The sequence below is a fragment of the Alligator mississippiensis genome, chromosome 15, assembly GCF_030867095.1.
Source record: "Alligator mississippiensis isolate rAllMis1 chromosome 15, rAllMis1, whole genome shotgun sequence".
NCBI lineage: Eukaryota > Metazoa > Chordata > Crocodylia > Alligatoridae > Alligator > Alligator mississippiensis.
This window is the reverse complement of record NC_081838.1, coordinates 29,666,040-29,685,898: the sequence shown is the minus strand read 5'-3', so window position 1 is coordinate 29,685,898 and position 19,859 is coordinate 29,666,040. Positions and strand designations below refer to the sequence as shown.

The 19,859-nt window shown below is 55.8% G+C and overlaps 2 protein-coding genes across 3 annotated transcripts; one reads left to right on the top strand and one right to left on the bottom strand.

Moving 5' to 3' along the window:
* The first annotated feature begins 99 nt into the window (after nucleotides 1-99).
* SMG9 (SMG9 nonsense mediated mRNA decay factor) lies at nucleotides 100-6,965 on the top strand. 2 transcript variants are annotated; one of them, XM_019479418.2, is made up of 14 exons: nucleotides 100-345; nucleotides 1,080-1,237; nucleotides 1,313-1,387; nucleotides 1,607-1,895; nucleotides 2,441-2,538; nucleotides 2,968-3,080; nucleotides 3,251-3,362; nucleotides 3,983-4,078; nucleotides 4,295-4,380; nucleotides 4,479-4,585; nucleotides 5,137-5,244; nucleotides 5,537-5,662; nucleotides 5,822-5,966; nucleotides 6,613-6,965. In XM_019479418.2, the coding sequence occupies exons 2-14, from the start codon at nucleotides 1,082-1,084 to the stop codon at nucleotides 6,689-6,691; spliced, it is 1,590 nt and encodes a 529-aa protein (XP_019334963.1). In that variant the 5' UTR covers nucleotides 100-345; nucleotides 1,080-1,081; the 3' UTR covers nucleotides 6,692-6,965. The 2 variants fall into 2 exon arrangements, with proteins under 2 accessions (XP_019334963.1, XP_014456001.1); XM_014600515.3 differs by having other exon boundaries at nucleotides 104-345; nucleotides 1,607-1,859.
* Nucleotides 6,966-9,669: 2,704 nt separating this feature from the next.
* On the bottom strand, nucleotides 9,670-15,701 carry LOC102575618 (interferon-inducible GTPase 5). The gene is made up of 2 exons (XM_006266305.4): nucleotides 15,442-15,701; nucleotides 9,670-11,321 (listed from the first exon to the last, which is right to left on the bottom strand). The coding sequence occupies exon 2, from the start codon at nucleotides 11,313-11,315 to the stop codon at nucleotides 10,158-10,160; it is 1,158 nt and encodes a 385-aa protein (XP_006266367.2). The 5' UTR covers nucleotides 11,316-11,321; nucleotides 15,442-15,701; the 3' UTR covers nucleotides 9,670-10,157.
* Nucleotides 15,702-19,859: the final 4,158 nt, after the last annotated feature.

Sequence of the window (19,859 nt, the reverse complement as noted above, 5' to 3'; positions counted from 1 at the left end):
CTCGCCCAGTCTCCGCCTGCCACGCTCGAGCGCGCTGCGCGCTTGCGCAGTGAGCCCCTCCCTCATACCCAGACATTCCAAGATGGCGGCCCTGCCCTTCTGCGGCGGGCCTGGGGACGGGACTGCGCATGCGCGCAAGCGAAGGGCACAGAGCGCCACGACTTCCCTGGTGCCTGCTGCGCACGCGCTTAAGGGAGGGGCACAGGGCCGCTAGGTGCCCAACGGTGGCCGCGAGAGTCCAGTCCTACCCGGCGTCCAGAGAGCGCTCAGCGGGCCCCTTGTGGGCTGGTGCCGCCTTCTCGTCCGTGCCCTTTGGCCTCGGTGGGAACACCGCGTGGGTCTAAGGTATCCCTCCGCGCCGGGGGCGGTTGAATAGGGGCGCGATATAGTCCCTAGGCCGACACCTTCACCTCGCGGTATGCCTCCGTGCCCGCAAATAGTCCGCGCTAGCGTTATTCCTCTGCGGCAAGTCACCTGCGTGGGGGGCAGCGCCCGGTCTCCGGCCCGCTTAGTCCCAGGAGGGCCCATATCCCTCCGCCGGGGCCGCATGGACCCAATATGGCCACAATATGGCCCCGTATCCCTCCGCCGGGGCCGTACAGGCTCAATGAGGCCCCGTGTCCTGCTGGGACTCTCGCCCCCGGCAGCTGTATGGGGCGGTGCGGCACGGTATCCCTCCGCCATGGCCTCTTGGGCCCAGGGCTATATAAACCGTACAGCCCGGTATCCCTCCGCCAGCCGACATAGTGCCGACACAGCCCTGGTGTGGAGGCCAGGCGGGCGCGTGCCGGCCCCCTGCCAGGGAGGGCCTTGCGGCCGCAGGGGGCCCGCCACAGCCCCTGCCTCCCTCCTCTGGGCCGTACGGACCCGCCGCGGCCTTGCTGGTCCATATCATCCCCGCACGCGCTGTTGCTGGTGCGCGCGGGCCGGCAACGGCCCCGTGTCTGCTGCGGGCGGTCGGTCGGCAGAGGCGGTCCGGCCCACCGGGCCCAGTCGGTCAGGCGACGCAGCCCCTAGCAGCGCGTGCGGACCCGCGCTCCCCGCCAGCCCGCGTGACGGTGCCGTGGCCTCTTCCGCAGGGATGTCAGACTCGGGGCACAGCCAGCCCGGGCTGTACGGCCCCGAGCGCCGGCGCCGCTGGCCCCGGGACAAGGAGCTGGGCCTGCCCGGGGGTCCCCAGAGCCTCTCGGGGCCCGGTCGCGACCGGGACTTCACCCCCTGGGACCGGGAGCGCCGCGTAAGTGTAGCGGGGGAGGGAGGCATGGGGGGGAGGGGTCCGACCCTCAAATCTGACCACCCCCCCTGCCAACAGGACCCCCCGGAGGAGACGCCAGGCACCGTGATGCAGAAGACGCCCATTATCCTGGCCAAGCCACCCGCAGAGCGGGTGAGGACGCGGGGCCGGGACACGTGGGTCCCCGCCGGCTCTGGGAGGCGATTGGGGGCCGGGGGTTGAGAGAAGGGGACCTCCGTCCCTCCGTCCGGGAGGGGAGTCGGGGCTGGGGGGGCGCCGGGAGCCCGGATGCCTGGGTGCTCTCTTCATCCTTGGGCGGCCGTGGGGGGTGGTCTAGGTGTTTCGAGACCCATCTCCACCCCCGCACCGCAGTCGAAGCTGGCCCCGCCCCCTGCACCTGCCCCGCCCCCTGCAGCCCCGCCCCCGCTGGAGAAGCCCATCGTGCTGATGAAGTCCCGGGAGGAGGGGAAGCCCGAGGGGGGGGCACCCCCCACCATGGCGGTGGCGGGGGTCACGGGCGCTGCAGGGGCCAAGGTGGAGAAGGAGGGGCAGCGCCCCACGCAACCTGTCTACCAGATCCAGAACCGTGGCATGGGTGCCGCCGCCCCCAGCGCCGCCCTGGACCGTGAGTGGGGGGCGGAGCTCCGGGCGGGGCTTGTGGGTAGGTAGGGGGGCATCTGAGGGCAAGGCGGGTGGTGGTGGATGCTGGAGGAAAGAGGTGTGGCTAGGAAAGGGAAGGGTTTGGGGATGAAGGGTGGGGCTAATGGAAGAGGTGGGGCTTGGGCAAAGGGGTGTAGTGAGGAGAAGAGGTGGGGCTAGGTAACAGATGGAGATCATGGAGGGTGGGGTTAAAGGGCAGGGGGAACAGACAGGGAAGAGGTGTGGTAATAGAAGGGGTGGAGGAAGGAGAAGGGGTGGGGCTACACCAGGGGCAGAGCTAATGGCGATGGGACTAAAGGATGGTGGGACAAGGGGGAAGGGGCATGGCTTGGGGAAGGGGTGGGGCTATGGGGCAGGCTGGGGCTTAGCCCTGAGTAAGGCAAGGGGGCATGGCTTGGGGTAAAGGGGAGGGGCTAGCATAAAGGGTCGGGGTCAGAGGGCATAGCCTAGCACCAAGGGGAGGAGCTGGCAGAAGGGGTGGGGCTAGGCATGGGGGGCAGGGCCAGATGCCTCCCCTCTGCTGACTCCACCTCCTGTGGCCCCCAGCTGTGGTGGGCCAAGCCAAGCTGGTGGCCCCTGAGAAGATGAAGCACAGCATCAAACTGGTGGATGAGCAGATGAACTGGTGTGACAGCGCTATCGAGGTATTTGATCCCTGACCTCTGACCCTACCCCGGGACCCTGCTCCCGGGCACCTGGGTTCTCCTCAAGGGTCCCTTCCCATGTTCCCCGTCTCCTGGGTCCCCCACCCAGCTCTACTCCCAGACTCCTAGGTTCTCCCAGGGCCCCTGCTGCCGGATGCCTGGGCTCTCCCCATGCCTGCTCAGACTCCTGGGTTCCCTACAGGGTTATCTAGTCTTGTTATGTCGTCCCATCCCGTTTCCCACCCCCCTGCACAACCCCCCCCCCCCCCAAACACACACACCCTGCTCCACTCCAACCCTGGATTCCTGGGTCCTTGCCATGCAGGATCCCTGGGTCCTCCCCATGCTCCTGCCCCCACCTCCCTGGACTTCTGGGTGCTCCCAGCCCATCCAGCCTATGCTTCTGACCCCCACCCCCTCATCCCCCAGTACCTGCTGGACCAAACAGACGTGCTGGTCGTGGGCGTCCTGGGTCTTCAGGGCACCGGCAAGTCCACAGTGATGTCACTGCTTTCAGCCAACCAGCCTGAGGAGGACCTGAGGTACTGGGAGTGGCACATAGAGGGTTAAAGTTGGGGTAGCAACAATGGGTGGGGTTGGGAGCTGTTCTGGGTCACGTGGTTGGGATTTTGTGGGGGAGGGGGGTCTTCATCCAAACTCTCCCCCCTACCCTGTGTTGACTCCACCCCTGATTTCCCCATCACCACCCCAGGGCCTACGTCTTCCGCCCCCAGGGCCAGGAAATTAAGGAGCGCGGGGGCAACCAGACCAGTGGCATCGACTTCTTCATCACCCAGGAGCGCATCATCTTCCTCGACACCCAGGTGTGCCAACTCGAATACGTGTCCCCCCCCTTACCCCCCACTGGGTTATGGAGCACCTGGCTGCAGTTCCACCCCCAGGCACCAGGGGGTAGCGTGGTGCCTGCTCCCGCTATGGTGCATGCCTGAGTCCCGGTGTATCTGGTTTGGGAGGGGAGGACAGGGGAGCCTCCTGGTGGCTGGGGGAGTAGAGGGACTTAAGGGGAGTTGGGACACCCAAGGGGGAAGGAATGAATGGGAGCAGGGGGGTTGTCCCGCATGCCTGGGTTCCGTGTGTGTCCTGGATTTCCCGTATGTCTGTGCGTCTCCCAGATGCCTGCATTACCTGTGCGTGTGTGTACCTGCGTCCCCAGTGCCTGAGTTCCCTGTGAATGTGTCCTGGATGCTTGGGTTCCGTGTGTGTGTGTGTGTGTCTGTTTCCCAGATGCCTGGGTTCCCTTTGCGTGTGCGCGCGTGTGTGTGTCCCCTGGACTGCTGGGTCCCTGTGTGTGCACGCACATGTGCCCTGGATACCTGGATTTGGCACGCCAGTGTCCCAGACACCTGGGTTCCCTGTATATATCCAGTTGTATCCCCCCTCCACCCCGGCATTGCCTGGATTTAACCCTTTCCTCCCTCCCCAGCCCATCCTCAGCCCATCCATCCTGGACCATCTCATCAACAACGACCGGAAGCTGCCCCCCGAGTACAACCTGCCTCACACCTATGTAGAGATGCAGGTGGGTGTGGGGCTCAATTCTGTTGGGGGGGAGGGGGGGGCTAGCCCCTCTGGGGGTGGCCTGATCCTGGGCCCTGCCCCCCTGGCCCAATCCTAGGCCCCTTCTGTGGTGGGAGTAGGGGGGCAGGGGGGACCCACCAGGGGACCTCCGAGGGGGTGGAGTGGCAAGGCCTCCTGGATGCCTGGATTCCCTCACTGACAATCCCCCACCCTCCAGTCCCTGCAGATTGCCGCCTTCCTCTTCACCGTTTGCCATGTGGTCGTTGTGGTGCAGGATTGGTTCACCGACCTCAGCCTTTACAGGTACAGGTACCAGAGGCTAGCCCAATCTTGGCCCGGCCCTGCCCTTCCCTGCCCCCACCCCAGGAATTAACCCCCTGTCCCCCACCTTGTCATGGTAGGTTCCTGCAGACGGCTGAGATGGTGAAGCCATCCACGCCTTCCCCCAGCCACGAGTCCAGCGGCTCAGCTGGGCCCGACGAGGGCACCGAGTACTACCCCCACATTGGTGAGCACGGCATCCCAGGGTGGGCCTCCCTACCCCAGGGCCTGGCCAGAGCCCCCTGACTTTTCCTCCCTGGTGCCCCCCTGGGATTGGGGGCATCAGAGAGGGGATGTGGTGCCCCTGGTGATCTCTAGGGGTATGGCAATGTGTCATGCTCCCAAGTGGCCACTCTTGGCCATGTCCAGTGCCCCCTGAGGTTCTGTGTGGGTCACTGCACAGCACCTCAGAGGCTGGCCAAATGCCCTCCCCCGCTCCCTGCCCCCTGTAGAACGACACACCCTAGTGCCATTGCAACATCAGAAAGGAGATGCACCCCCCCCCATAGTATTATCATGTCTTCTGCTCCCTAGTGGCCCCCGTTGGCCACTGCAGCCTCTAGCTGGGCTGATGCACATCTGGAGCCCCTTGGGGGTCCCCACTGGCCACTGCCTGGTGCCCTGTAGTGCTCCCAGAGCCCCTCCTCCGGTCCTGCCTCTTGCAGCACAGCATCCCCTGATGCCAGTGCAGGGGCTCTGGGGCTGAGTTTTGCACATCCCCCTCCCCCCTGTCTCCAGTTTTCCTCCAGAACAAGGCCAAGCGGGAGTGCTTTTGCCCCCGGAGATTGAAGCAAATGCACCAGATCGTGGACAAGATCATGATGCACTCACACCTCAAGTACAAGGGTAGGTGGCCCGGGACCCAGACACCTGGGTTCTGGGGCATAGGGGATTGGCTGGCAGTAGCCACGTGAGGGGTGTGGGGGGTGTGGATGGGTCAGGGTGTAGGTGGGCTATGGCTTGCCATGCCCAGTCGCCGCCCCACCCCAATCACAACACCCAGGGGAGGACACATTGCCCCTACTGCAATTGCATTGTGTCTGCTGCCCCCTAGTGACTGCTGTTGGCCTTGTTGGCCGATGCAGGGCACCCTCTAGAGCCCACCCCCCTCCCTGATACCTCTTATTTTCTCCTCCAGGCACCCTTTCCATGCTGGAGTGTAACATCTTCCCCGGGCTGCCCTATGACTACCTGGACACGGAGGTGAACCTCTTCCTGCTCCCCTTCATGGACGCTGACGCCGATGAGACCCTGCCCAAGTCAGGTGGGTGCTTGGGACCCCCCCACCCCCAGGGTCCTCCAGTCTTGTAATGCTACTGGCATCCTTTGGGGGTGCCCAACTTAGTACTTCCAGGGCTGCAAGTTCCTGCCCCCTTGCCCCTCCAAGGGGGCTGTTTTGACTGCCCGCCACCTGCCGTTACAGCCCCCGGGGGCGGCCCCCTCTTCTCACTGCTGCCAGGCTACAAGGGCCACCCCAGCTTCCCCTCCCTGGTGGCCAAACTGCGCAGCCAGATCATGTCCATGGCACGGCCTCAGCTCTCTCACACCATCCTCACAGAGAAGAACTGGTAGGACTGGGAGGAGCCGGTCTTTGGGGCGGGGACGGGGTTGTGGGTATCTGAGCTGGGTGGGGAGCAGGGGGTTATGGGCAGCTGAGTTGGTTGGGAATGTAGGGAAGCAGGGGATTATGGGTCAGGGATTATGGGTAGGGAGCAGGGGGTTATGGGTAGCTGAGTTAACTGGGAATGTATGGGAAACAAGGGGGTTCTGGGTAGGGGTCAGGATCAGGGGACTGGAACAAGTAGGTATGGAACAAGTTCAGAAGCAAGGGCTTCTGGGTAGGGGAGCAGGGCACTGTGGGTAGGGGAATGGGATTGTGGATAAGGAACTGGATCAGAGATGGTTCTGGGTAGATAAGCAGGGCATTGTCAGTAGGGAACAAGATTGGGAGCAGGGGGTTGGGGTAGCAGAGGAGGCAGCTGGTAATTTAGAGGGAGTGGGTATTGGCACGGGCTTGTGGGTAGGAAACAGGAGCAAGAGCAGGGGCTTCTAGGTAGGCGGCAGGACTGAGAGCAAGGGGGCTTCTGGGTTATGCAGAACAAGGAGCGGTTCAGGAAGCAAAAGCTTCTGGGTAATCATGGGAGAGGGGCAGGGCTCTCTCTTACTTCCCTTTTTTGCCCCCCTCTTTTTAAAATTTTTTTTGGCCCCCGGCAGGTTCCACTATGCAGCGCGGATCTGGGATGGGGTGAAGAAGTCATCAGCGCTAGCAGAGTACAGCCGCCTGCTGGCCTGAGGACCCCCTCCAGGACCCCCCCAGGGGTATCTAACCCCCCAGCCCAAGGTGTGGGACAGCAGGGGCTCCAAAGCCCCTTCCCCCACCCCCGGGAGACCAGTGGCCCCAGCAGCTGGGATTGGAAGTTAGAGGCAACTGTGCTCCTACCATGTGGCTCTGAGCCGGGGCCAGAACCCAGGTGTCCGGGTTCGCTCAGCCCCCTTCTCGCTGGACACGGGACCCAGGCAGCTGGTGCTGCTCACCTGTTGCTGAATAAAGCTGCTTGTTTCTTTAAGGCTCTGTGTGTTGTATGCGAGGTAGAGCCTATGGACTAGGGGTGGGGATTATTGGGGAACGCCCACTCCCCACCTCACAAATAGGAATAGGTCCAAGGAGGTGATACTTCCCCTCTATCGGGCGCTGGTCAGACTGCAGTTGGAGTACGTGCAATTCTGGGCGCCGCACTTCAAGAAGGATGCGGATAACCTGGAGAAGGTCCAGAGAAGGGCCACTCATATGGTCAAGGGCCTGCAGACCAAGCCCTATGAGGAGAGACTAGAGAAACTGGACCTTTTCAGCCTCCGCAAGAGAAGGTTGAGAGGCGACCTTGTGGCTGCCTATAAGTTCATCACAGGGGCACAGAAGGGAATTGGTGAGTATTTATTCACCAAGGCGCCCCCGGGGGTTACAAGAAATAATGAGCACAAGCTAGCAGAGAGCAGATTTAGATTGGACATTAGGAAGAACTTCTTCACAGTTCGAGTGGCCAAGGTCTGGAACGGGCTCCCAAGGGAGGTGGTGCTCTCCCCTACCCTGGGGGTCTTCAAGAGGAGGTTAGACGAGTATCTAGCTGGGGTCATTTAGACCCAGCACTCTTTCCTGCTTATGCAGGGGGTCGGACTCGATGATCTTTTGAGGTCCCTTCCAACCCTAACATCTATGAATCTATGAAATGCTCCTCAGTGCCCACAGCTGTCCAATTGCAGCAGGCACAGGGCAGGCTGTGGTGAAGCCCCACCCCCTCCCTTAGTTCTGCCCCTTCCCTGCTGGCTTTGCCTCCCCTGTGGAGACCAGGAGGGCTCCCTGGGAGGAGCCAGAGGTCATGACCCCTCCCAGGCTCCTCCTAGTGCCATCAATCCCTGCCCTGCTGCCTCAGTGGCCATTTTGGCCTCCTGGATGCCTAGGTTCACCCTGAAGGTCCCCAAGGACCTCATACCACAGCTCCTGAGCCAACAGGGCCATGTCACATGTTGGGGACATGCATCAGAGTAGCCACCCCCTGATGCCAATGATGCCATCCAGATGCCCCTTTCTAATGCCTGCTTGGCCACCAGCGCCCCCTCCCATGACCTCAGCAGCTCCCCAACTGGAGCTGGGTGTTTCAAACTCCACCTTCAAGCTGCCATCCAATGCCAGGAAACCATGGGTGCTCGGACAATAATCGGAGACCATGAAGACCTTGGTTTGACCAACACTGTTGGCCAATGCCTTGACATCCATCTTGGCATAGCTCTTTGAGTAGACTCAGCTCCCAGTAGGCCGGGGGGGGGGGCACGGACATGGTCTTCCAATACAACACCTTGCTTTGGATCATGGGCCTAGACAACGGTATGCATGGAAACACCCTTGAGATCACAGGAAGTTGGAAGCCTTAGGCCTCCTCTTCCAGTTGGTCTCGCCTCCAGGGAGGCCCCAACCTGGCTCAGTCTTGACCATTAGCTGGGGTTAGAGATTGGGTGGGGAGGGTGCTGATCTGGGCCCAGTCCCTTAGGGCTTGGGGGGGAAAGTGTATGGGAAGGGTGTGGGGCTGTCTACCAGGGCAGTTGCAACCCCTGCACAAACCCACCCCCAGCCTCTGCCCTGTTCTCCCGCTTCATTACCCCTGCAGTGGAGGAGTGCTGTATTGGTACCAACTACGCCCTGCCTGCCCCTCTCCCCCACCCCCCTGCCAATAACCCAAGGCCAGATATTAGGAAGGGTTTTGTGGGGGAGGGGGTGAGTTGCTTTGAAAAGGGTGGAGCATGGAGTGCCCAGACACCTGGCTTTTTTGGAAGCTGGTAGAGCCCTTCCCCTGTCTAAACATGGTGCTCCCCCTCCCCTGCCCCCAACAGCACTCCCACATGTCCCCCCCCCAAAAAAAATCCAGTATATGCACATACTTGGAGGAGGTGGAGTATCACTCACACAAAAAAGGTCCCCGGGGTTGGGAGGGGGGGCCTCCCAGGGTGTGTGTGTGTGTCCATCCCTGGTGCATGGGGGCGCGGGGAGGTTAGCAAATAAAAACCTAGGATTCCAGACCAGCCTAAGGGATTGACACAACACCTCATTTAATGAGCGACAGAAGGGGTTTATTTGCTACAAGAATTCAAAGTCAAATGAGCCCAAACTAAAGGAAAGTCCAGTAATTAGCTGTAAGGTGATGATTTCTCACCAAACAGGCGACAAGAGCAATGGTCTGTTTCTTCCAGATTCTCAAGATGGCTGGGGCACTGCAACCATTCTTGTCAGGGAGATCTTTCATTCTTGAAGCGTACGCTGTGAGCTGTTCCGCTTCTTTCTTACACTCTTATAGTGCCTGTACACACTATGGAGTTTAATCCTCATTAAATTAAATAGATTTATAAAATGTAAGTCTGTTTTAGAGTGTCGCATCAGTATTTGCATGCCCTTGGTTTTCGAATGAATTAAGCCCGGTCCCCAGTCAGCACCACAGGAGAGCAGGACAGCTCAGCACTGCCTCCCCCCCACCCCCGCCGCTGCCTGGGCACCCCCCCCCCCCCCCCCACAACTTGTGCCCTGCCATGCACCTGTGGGAGCATGGAGCTGGCAAATGGCACAAGGGGGAAAAGATGGAAGCAATTCTAAAGGGTGAACTATGACAAAATCGCAGTGCCATCTGGCGGACAAAGAGGCTCATTACATGGCTTTGAGTGCCTTTGTGTCTACATGCAATGAAACCATGGATGTGAGGCTTTAATTCGAGATGAGACAAACTAAACTATGTTTGAGGAGTTTTATTTTAATGCACTAGAAAGACTTTTAAAGCATCCATAAAAACCCACTCATGCAAACAATCAAAGCTTTGCAGCACAAAAAGGGGCAAAACACATGTCGTGTGCAAAGGCCTTTAGTCCAGCATCTTCAAAGCATTCTTGCAGTCAGGGCTGTCCCTAAGGGAGGGGGAGGGGCGAATTGGGGTGACCACCCCAGACCCCACATTTTGGGGGGGACCCGCAGAGCCAGGTAGAGCGGCCATGGAAACTCCATGGAGAGAAGGTAAGAATTGGGGCGGAAGCTGAAATTACTGGTTTCAAAGCAGGGATTCTTGAGTGCTCGAAATTCATCCCCAGGTCCCATAGAGCAAAGACAGGGGGTCTCCCTGTGTGGGCTAGGGGCAAAAAGCCCTCACAGTTTGCTTGGCGAAGCGAGGGGGCTCTGCCTCTCTTCTTTGGTGCCCAGCCGGACCCCTGCACTAATGGGATGGTTATTACATGGACTTCTTCCCCTCCGCTTTCAGAGCTTGGTGTAGGACCTTCTGGGTGTCCTTGGCCAGGTACCTCACTGCCTTCCGCAGCAGGGCGTAGGTGGGGATGAATGCCAGCCCAGCAGATACCAGGCAGCCAACAATGGTGAAACCCTTCCACCTGCCCACCAATATGGCTGCAGCACTGGCTGCATCTGCCATCAGCTTGAGCCATGGGACCCGTGTCACTCCCGGGTGCTCCCTCACAGCTTGCAGCTCACCCACGGGCTGCCCCACGCGCCAGGCCAGTGCAGCGAGGGACCGCTCATCCAAGCCAAAGCTCTTGCAGTAGCGGGCAAGTTGCGCCCGGAACAGGAAGTAGGTGCAGATGAAGGACAAGCCGGGGATAGGAAGGGCAGCCAGGAGGCTGCTCAACAGGGTGACTTTCCAGACCTCCCACATCAGGGAGGATTGCTTCTGGTCCAGGATGCGTGAGCACATGGGGAGATGCCTGAGGAGGGATGCTTGTCTCCTGATTGCTGGCAGCTCCTTCTTGAGGATCTCCTGCAGGAGGGGGAAGTTGTAGCAGTTGGGCTCCCAGTTGGCCACCACAAAGACCTGGGGTTGGGCCACTCCCTCGCCTCGCAAGCCCTGGTCACAATCCTGCCAGATGCGGTGAAGTACCTCAGCCTCATTAAAGCTTCCTGGACGTTGCCTTCGGGAGGCCTCTAAGTCCAGGTCCACCTTGGTGCGGACAAAGAAGAACCGCCGGCCCAGGCCCTCAATGCTGTGGGCCAGGTTGGCATGGGCCGAGCGGAAACGTTGGGAGCCCACGATGATGAAGAAGTCATAGTGGCTGAGGTCAGGCTCCTTCTGGGGGGCACTCAGTGGGGTCTCCACCCCCGGCAGCTCCCACAGGGTCACGAGGGGCAGGCCAGGGTGGCGGTAAGGCATGGGGTCCTGCTGCCCACCCACCAGCCCGGTCTCAGCTGCCCCCTCGTCTTCCTCCCTGAGACCCCGCAGGGCATTGATGAAGGAGGATTTCCCGGCACCTGCCTCGCCCACTACTGCAATGTCCACAGGCTCATGGAGGAATGACTCAAGGGGCCTCTCATGCACATGGAAGAGGGCTTTAGCCAGGTCACCCTCATGAACAGCTTCTCCAAAGGCATCTGAAGCCATGGTCACCTTGGAGAAGACCAGAAGAAACCAGCTTTGTTATTGGGTTGATACTGGACCCACAGCCCCCCCAGAACCCCTAGGACGTGGGACCTTAAGAAAAGCCATGTTCTCTGCAGCTGATTGTCCTGACAACATGTGTCATGGTGGTTTCAGGGCTCCTTCAGAAGCACTGGCTGTTGGCTACAGGGAAGGCTGGGGATTTTGACTGGGCTACGCCAATGCTCCTGCTGGGACCAAAGCTGGAGGGTCCTCACTAAAGGGTCTTTCCCCTCTGCTCAGGGTCAGACTAATGCCAGATTTGGGGTCAGGAAGGAATTTTACCCCCTGGTCAGACTGGCATGAACCGTGGGGGGTATGCCTTCCTCTGTAGCTGGGAAGTGGCCCTCTACTTGGGATCTTAAGTGTATATTAACAACATTTCATAGAAACAGGACATTGGCTGCCATCGTTCCTCTGCTTTCTCTGGGGCAGGTTCAGGTGTTAGGTCTGTCTTGTGTCAGGGTTGACGGTGGTCTTATGTGGAGTTTAGATGATGGAAGTGTCTGGGCTGATTTGGACAGGGATGATCCTGCCTTAAGTAGTGGTTGGACTAGACAGAACTTCTGGAGGTCCTTTCCAAACCCACTTCCCTATGATTGCTTAGAGGACCAGGCTTCATAGACTTCAGGGGTGCCTAGATACAGCCCATAGGGCTTCCTGGGGGTCTACAAATTTGGTAGCAGTGTTAATTGCTGTTCCCCTATTGCCAAATGCCTGGACCTGTAGATATGATTGTTTAGTTTTGCTAAGAGGTTGGACAATGGATCTGTTTGAGATGGTTTGGACAGGGCTGATCCTGCCTCAGGCAGGGGGTTGGACTAGATGTGACTTCTGGAGATCCCTTCCAGCCCCGCTTCTCTATGAGTCTATGACTATGAATTCTATGAGCTCTGGAGGTCCCTCCCAGCCCCACTTCTCCATGTTTCTATGATTCCTCTATCCCATAAGATGGATCCTGTAGGGCTTTGCTGGTTTCCATTTGAGACCGGGAAGAAATTTCCCTCCTCCCATTGCTATGGACATCAGGGATTTTTTTGCATTGGGTGTTGGCTACAGCCTGGACTGGGAGTTGGAACTGCAGTGTTATTTCAGATTTCACAGGGCTAAAGGGGACCTTGCAAGATCATTGAGTCCAGCCCCTGCCCAAGGGGCAGGAAGTCAGCTGGGGTCAGATCACCCCAGCAAGATAAGCATCCAAGCGTTCCTTAAAGGTATCCAGAGTAGGTGCTTGCACCACTTCTGGGGGGAGTCCATTCCATACTCTGGAGATTCGGACAGTAAAGAAGTCTTCCCTTCTGTCCAGTCTAAAAGGGTCTTCCAGCACTTTGTGACCATTAGACCTTGTCTTCCCTTGGGGTGCCCTGGTGAACAGACGTTCTCCCAGATCCTGATGCACACCCCTTATATAATTATAGGCTGCCACAAAGTCACCCCCGAGCCTTTGTTTCTCCAGGCTGAAGACTCCCGTACCTCTCAGCTTCTCCTCATAAGACCTGTTCCCTTGACCTCTAATCATACATGTAGCTCTCCTCTGGACCCTCTCAAGCTTCTCCACAACCTTTCTAAAGTGTGGAGCAGAGAATTGGATGCAGTACTCCATCTTTGGCCTCATCAAGGCCGAGTGAAGCGGAAGGATGACTTGTTGGGTCTTGCTAAGTGATGGGATTTAGCATGCCCAATGGCTCCTGGCTAGAGGATCTTGCTCTTCCACATGTAGGTTCATAGGAAAGTCAGGCTAGAAGGGACCTCAGGAGGTGACATTTAGGCCAGTTCCCTGGTCAAGGCAGGAGCATCCTTGACTAAACCAACCCAGCCAAAGGTCCATCCAATCTGCTCTTGAAGCTTTCCAGCAGTGGAGATTCCCCCACCTCTCTGGGAAGCCTGTTTCAAAGCTCAACCACCCCCAGAATCAGAAAGTTCCTCCTTATCTCCAGCCTCAGTTTCTTGTCCTACAGCTTGAGGTCATTGATCCTAGTCCTGTTCCTTGTGGGTATAGAGAAAAAGCCCTTCTCCATCCTCTGTATCATAGCCCTTCAGGGATCAGACAACTGTGATCAAATCCCCTGTCTTCTCTTCTCCAGCCTCAGTCACCCTAGTTCTTTCAGTGTATCCTTAGCAGTCCTCCTTCCAGAGGCCCCAAATAATTTCTGTTGCTCTGTGTTGGACTCTTTCCAACCTGTACACCCCCTTCTTGAAGGGTGGGGCCCAAACCTGGATTCAGGCCTCTAGGGGGGGATTTCCCCCATGCTGAACAGTGGGAGAATCACTGCCCTTGACTTGCAAGTGGCACTCCTGTAAATACAACCCAGGAAGCTGTTGGCTCTTTTTGCAACCATTGGTCAGGAGGCTGTTGAGTAGGATGGACAGACCCTTGGCTGGGGGCTGGGCCAGATGTAACCCTGAAGGATCCAGTCAGCATGACTTCATAAAGTCATAGAGAAGTGGGGCTGGAAGGCACCTGCAGAGGTCACATCTACTCCAACCCCCTGCCTGAGGCAGGATCAGCCTTGTCCAAACCATCTATACAAGTCCATAACCATAGAGTCACAGAGACATTGGGCTAGAAGGGACCTCCAGAGGTCACATCTACTCCAGCCCCCTGCCTGAGATAGGATCAGCCCTGTCCAAACCATCCCAGACAAATCCATCATCAAACTGTAACTACAGTCAACCCTGACACTACACCAGACATCACACCACAGGGAAAGCAGGGCAACTGAGGCAGCCAATGCCTTGGTGCTGTACAAGGTTGTTAGTATACGCTCCATAGATCCCAGGCAGAGACTGTGCCCCCCCTACAGAGGATGGCAAAACCCTCCCAAGTCTGTACCAGTCTGACCACAGGAGATTTCTTCCTGACCCCAAAATCTGATGATCTTATATTAGTAGCAATTTTCAATTGCTGATTTTTAGGGAAAAGTAGGAGCAAGGGATAGGACCAAATAAGGCCTGTTATTTAGAAAAAGAAACGAGAGAGAGAGATCCCTGGTGACAGCAGAACCCATCTCAGAGGAAAAAAGGATTTGAACCCATGTCAAGAAGAGCCAAATTGGTCCATAAGCAAATGGAGAAGGCAGGGCAGATTTGCACCTTATAGACTAAAAAAAAAAAAAAAAAGCAGACATGGCTAGCACAATCAACCTTGAACTGTGCTCCCCCCTGCCCCAGCTGCTTTTGGTTTCAGTATAGCTGTCAGCCTCAGTCAATGAGCTGTTGGGGGGGAGGGGAAAAAGGCTATCAAATATCACATTCCAGCTCTGAGCAAGCAGAAATCATGATTTTTTTTACTTTACTGCTGCTCTAAAAACTTTTTATGTTGCTTATTGTACCGTTCTGATTACAAGCAGACTTTGGAGATATGCCAGAGATATGTAGCCCTGTAGCTTGGCAGCTATTTTTAAGGGCAAAATCCAGCCTTTCCCCACCCAGAATATAAGTCAATCAAGTCCCTGAAACTTTCCAGCCTTTGCACAATCCCACAGAAGGATTGAACACACAAAGAAAAAGGAGCAGAGGGAGGTGAACTGCTTCCTCCGCCTGACAAAGGGTGCTTGTGCACAAAAGCTTACTAAGAAGAATTTTTCCAACTACTTGAGTTGATCTAATAAAAGATATAGTATTTACCCAAAGAACCTTGTCTTTCAAAATAAGAGGCATTGGGAAAAGTTTTTCTGATTGGGTGTTTTTACCACACACACACACACACACACACACTCACACACACACAGAGGTCGACTGAAAGTCAAGGGCAATGTTTGTAGGGAGGGGAAGGGGAAAAGAAAGGCTGAGTGTTACCGGGAAAGAGATGGGACCAGAGTGGGAATTTTCTGGCTGGACAAAGAGGAAGAGAAGTTTCCCAAACTGTATAGTGCGAAAATAGTTTGGCGTGAACAGGCTGAAGCTGCCCAGGCCCTCCCTGTTCCACTGGCGTGGACCGGAGTTTCCTGGAAAGGCCAGGATTGGTCTGGTTCTGCCTATAGGAGCGAACAGGAGGTATATTAGCCTCAGAAATAACCATAACCCTAATCATAACCCTACCCGTAACCCTAACCCAGCTCTCAAAGCCCTTGAGAATACCAGGGCTCACCGTGGCTGGTTTGACAGGATGGTTCACGGTGGTTCGGGGAGGAGATGAGTGCCGGTGTGTCTACACGTGCATTATCCGTCCGCCTTTGCCAGCTTCCTCCTTTTTGTGAGAGTGTCTCTTATTCCTCCAGACTCCTGCTTGAGTGGGGCAGGGTCTCTCACTCTGTTTCAGGGCACAGTGAGGGGGCCTCTGGCCTGCCAACCTGGACGCCCAGCTTCTTCCCGTGGCCTGCTGCTTTCTGTTTCATTTTCCTCCCAGGCCCTCCCCTTCTCCCCAATGGTAGCAGCAAATAGGGACACACATGATAAGTCTGTGGGTGGGGCACTGCATCCACCCTGCAGTGATGGGGAGGGAGGGATCTGAGCTAAGATCCCTTCCCCAACCCCAGGCTTCACAGAGTGGTGCCATCTGCCTGGGGGGGCGTGGGGAGCGGGGGCGGTGGGGGGGGGGGGTGATACAGGGTACACACACTGCACCATAAACAAACATGCCAACAGAATCCAGGTTTCTGGAAGATACACCCACACACATACCCCTCCCCACTGCAAAAAAAGTGTCTGGGATGCACACACACAGAACTCAGGTGTCTGGGAAATACACATGCACTCCCCCAAGTGTCTGGGACACACACATACCCAAACACACACACACCTAAGTGTCTGGGATGCACACACAGAACACAGGTGTCCAGGATACGCATGCAAAATTCAAGCATCTTGGAAATACACCTTGCCCCCCCCACCCCCAAAGTGTCTGGGACACACACACACCACCCCCAAGTTTCTGGGATGCTTACACACAGAACTCAGGCATCCAGGGCACATACACAGAACTCAAACATCTGCAAAATACACCTCCTCCCCAAAGAGTCTGACTCACACACACATGGGCACACACCCAGCCCCCTCAGGTGGTCTGAGGTACACACACACAGAACCCACGTGTCCAGGGCAAGCATGCAGAACCAAGCATGTGGGAAATACACACACACACACACACACACACACACACACACACACACACACACACTCCTCAGGTATCCAGGATACACCCACCCTCCCCGCCCCACACACAAATCACGAGTGTCCAGGACTTGCATTGACACAACTCCGGCATCTGGGGCACACACACACACACACACACACACACACCCCAAGCATCCAGGATACACACACACGAGTCACACACTTTTTTTGTGAGTTGCTTCTTGGACTTTACAAAGGCTGTTATCAGCTGCTTGGGGACACAAACAGGAAAACCACAGACTTAACAAATGGGGTGTGTGTGTGTGTGTGTGTGTGCGCGTGTCTGTGAAATGGCTTAACGGGTTTCCATTTCACCTCTTGAGATGATGTGGCCCCCAGATGCTTTGGTAAAGAAACACCACTCAGTGGATGTGAAAAATCAGGTGACCAAAGTGCCTCCAAGAAGCTAAGCTGCCATTGATGACACTCACCCAAATAATTAGGAGCCCAACATGTTCACCACCAATGCAGAGCCAGCTTCAACACATGAAGCATCGGCATCAACCCCAGCTGGAGGCCAAGTCACCATGACCTATGTCCAGTTAATTCTTTTCAAGAGCACAAGATGATGGCTGTTCATCTGGGGCTACTCCACCTACTAGATCACGGGTTCTCAACCTCCTTAGACCCAGGCTCCCACCCTATTAGAGCCAAGACCCCCCTCAGAAAATGCCCCCTCTTTGCTTTCACTTGTTTCTTGGCCACGGAAAAAAACAGAGAAAATCCAGTATTTCCTGGACCATCACAGCTACATCGCTCCAGAGGAGTCAAGCAAAAAGCAGATGTTAAAGGAGCCTCTGATCAAAGAGTCTCGTGTCCTTGGCAATGAGACCTCAATGCTAAGTTTGAATCCCAGTGAGTGGGGTTTTGTTGTAGGCAGCCATGGCATCTCCACAGGTGGAGTTAGGATTTTGAAAAGGTGGGTACGGGCAGTGTGGTACATAATTTCATATTGATGGGCAGTCCTGAACATCCCTCAACTTTTTGCTGGGTGGGGTGTGTCACTACATTCCTCCCTGTGGATACTGATTCCAGAAGCAGGTCAGTCTGAATCACAAGAGAGTCATAGAGAAGTTGGGCTGGAAGGGACCTCCAGAGGTCATAGAGTCTGTTGTGTCTTCTTGTTATTTCCTTGCACTGTCCCTTGAAGGCCAAAGCTCTCATGTTGAGCACTGCAGGGTTCACTTTGCTTGTGGCAGTTTTTTCAGCACAGGGGCTCCATTTTCTCTGCCATGAAGAGCCAGAGGCTTTCTTGGTTCCTCTCCAAGGACTAGACTGGGTCAAGTCAGAGGCAGAGCAAGTATAAATTCTGCACACATCTACTGAGGGCAATTGTTAAGATCCACCTGGATATGATCCCAGAGAATTATAATAATAAATAACTATTAGTTCAACCCAGGAGAGTCCAGAGTGTTGTTGCTGAACTCACAACATATCATCTGGTGATGAGGATGGGATGCTTTGCTGAAAAGACACCCCTAGATTGTGGGACGACGTTCTGAGACCAGGGTGTGTTTTGTGATTAGAGGGAAGTTTTCTTCTTCTTCTTTTCTCTCTATTACGGCTGATGTTAGTTAGAATGGTGAATATAGAAGGGGGCGTATAGAAGAATTTGATGTGAGCCAGCCGGCTTCATGGGTCTCTTATGCAGAAAGGCTATCCTATTACCTGGAAGCAAACAAAGTGGAAAACCCATCGCAGAAGCATGTGATCCTCCTGACAGTCTGTGGTGCCAAAACATTTTCCATTGTTTGTTCCCTCATAGCACCTGCCTTACCAAACACTAAGTCTTATATGCTGAACTATTACCCTGCTAAAGGCACATTTTTGCCCAAGGCTATCTGTTACCCTGCAGAGATTTCATTTTCATTTTCTGAAAGGCCAATGAAGGCATAGCAGGTTACCTGGCTGAGCTCCGTCACCTTACTAAATTTGGTGAGTTCAGTGATCTCCTGGATGGTCTGCTTCATGACCATCTTGTCTGTGGGCTTCAAGATGAAGCAATCCAATGTCGCCTGCTCTCTGAACCAAATTTGACCTTGGCTACTGCACAAGAAAAAGTTTTGGCAGCTGAAGCAGCACCCCATAATGTGAGAGAAATTCACCAGGCATTTTCCAGCAATGTTCACTTACTCCAAAAAGATCAGGAATCAGATCATCACCAGCAAATTCAGTGGATTTATACCCTCACCAACAGCACCATGTAAGCCAATTAATCCATGGACATGCTTGAGTTGTGGCAGCCAACATAGATAAAGGGAGTGCAGGTTTAGGAAGGCGGAGTGTCATGCCTGCAAGAAGAAGGTCCACATAGAGAGCTTGAAGGCTGCTTGAAGGCCAGTTCTGGGAGACAAAAAGACTGTGGCAAATGCATTCATTCCCAATCCACTCACAGATTACAGTCCTCCCCAGAACGTGAGGCACGAAAACTATATCTGATTAAAACTGTTGGTGTTGTTGAAACTCAAGGTTCTGAGATGATTGCAACTGTAGTAATAAATGGAAAAAAGTGCAAAATGGAAGTGGACTCTGTGGTGGGCCAGTAGGGGGCGCTCCTGCATTGAGCCACCCATCTCACTGCGCCCAAACACTTTCCAGGCTCCGAGTGCCTCCCTGGGGGTGCCTCACGTCTGGCTGACCCCCTTCCTGGAGCACACCCGCTAGCCTGGGGTAAAAACTGCCACCACCCAGGGCTGGGCTTTATTCTGGCTCTGCGCACCCTGGAAAACACAGGCCTAGTAGCCCTTGAAGGTACTTGATTCACTTGAAGAACTTGGAGTGCTTCCCTCAGTCAAAAGCACAAGTAGTGGTCTCCTGTAGTCAGCCGAACCAAGGGGACCCCAAGGCATAATCTAGACCCACTCCCAATGAGTCTCCCACACTAGGTACAAAGGAGAACTTTATTGGTTACAAGGGGTAGGGTTGCAATAGGGTACAGGGTAGAGGAATATCAGAGAAATCCCATAGAGCAAACAGGCATGGCTGGGTAGCCTTTGATCACACATCTGAGTTACTGCAAGCTATGTATCTAGTTGGATCTCAGGTAGATTACTCACAAGGATCATCCAGAGGCAGGTGGAGATTCCCCCTGGAGGCAGGCAGATCCTTGATCATGAGTTATGAGAGAGACAGCAAGTTTCAGGTGGTCCAGCTCTTCTCTCTCTCTGAGTCTTCCTCATGGCTGCTGCCCCCTCCTCCTCCTGGGCAGTCCTTAACTTATATAGCCCTTATTACCTCATTTACCTGGTCCAATGGAGGCCAGCACCTGTTGACTGTCAGCCAACCAATTTGAAATGCATCACTGGTTGCTGGGCAGACTGGCAGTTCCTGGCTCCCCAGGGGCCCAAGCCCCTCACCCACGTATGTGATGCCAGTCACATAGGAAGAGGGAGC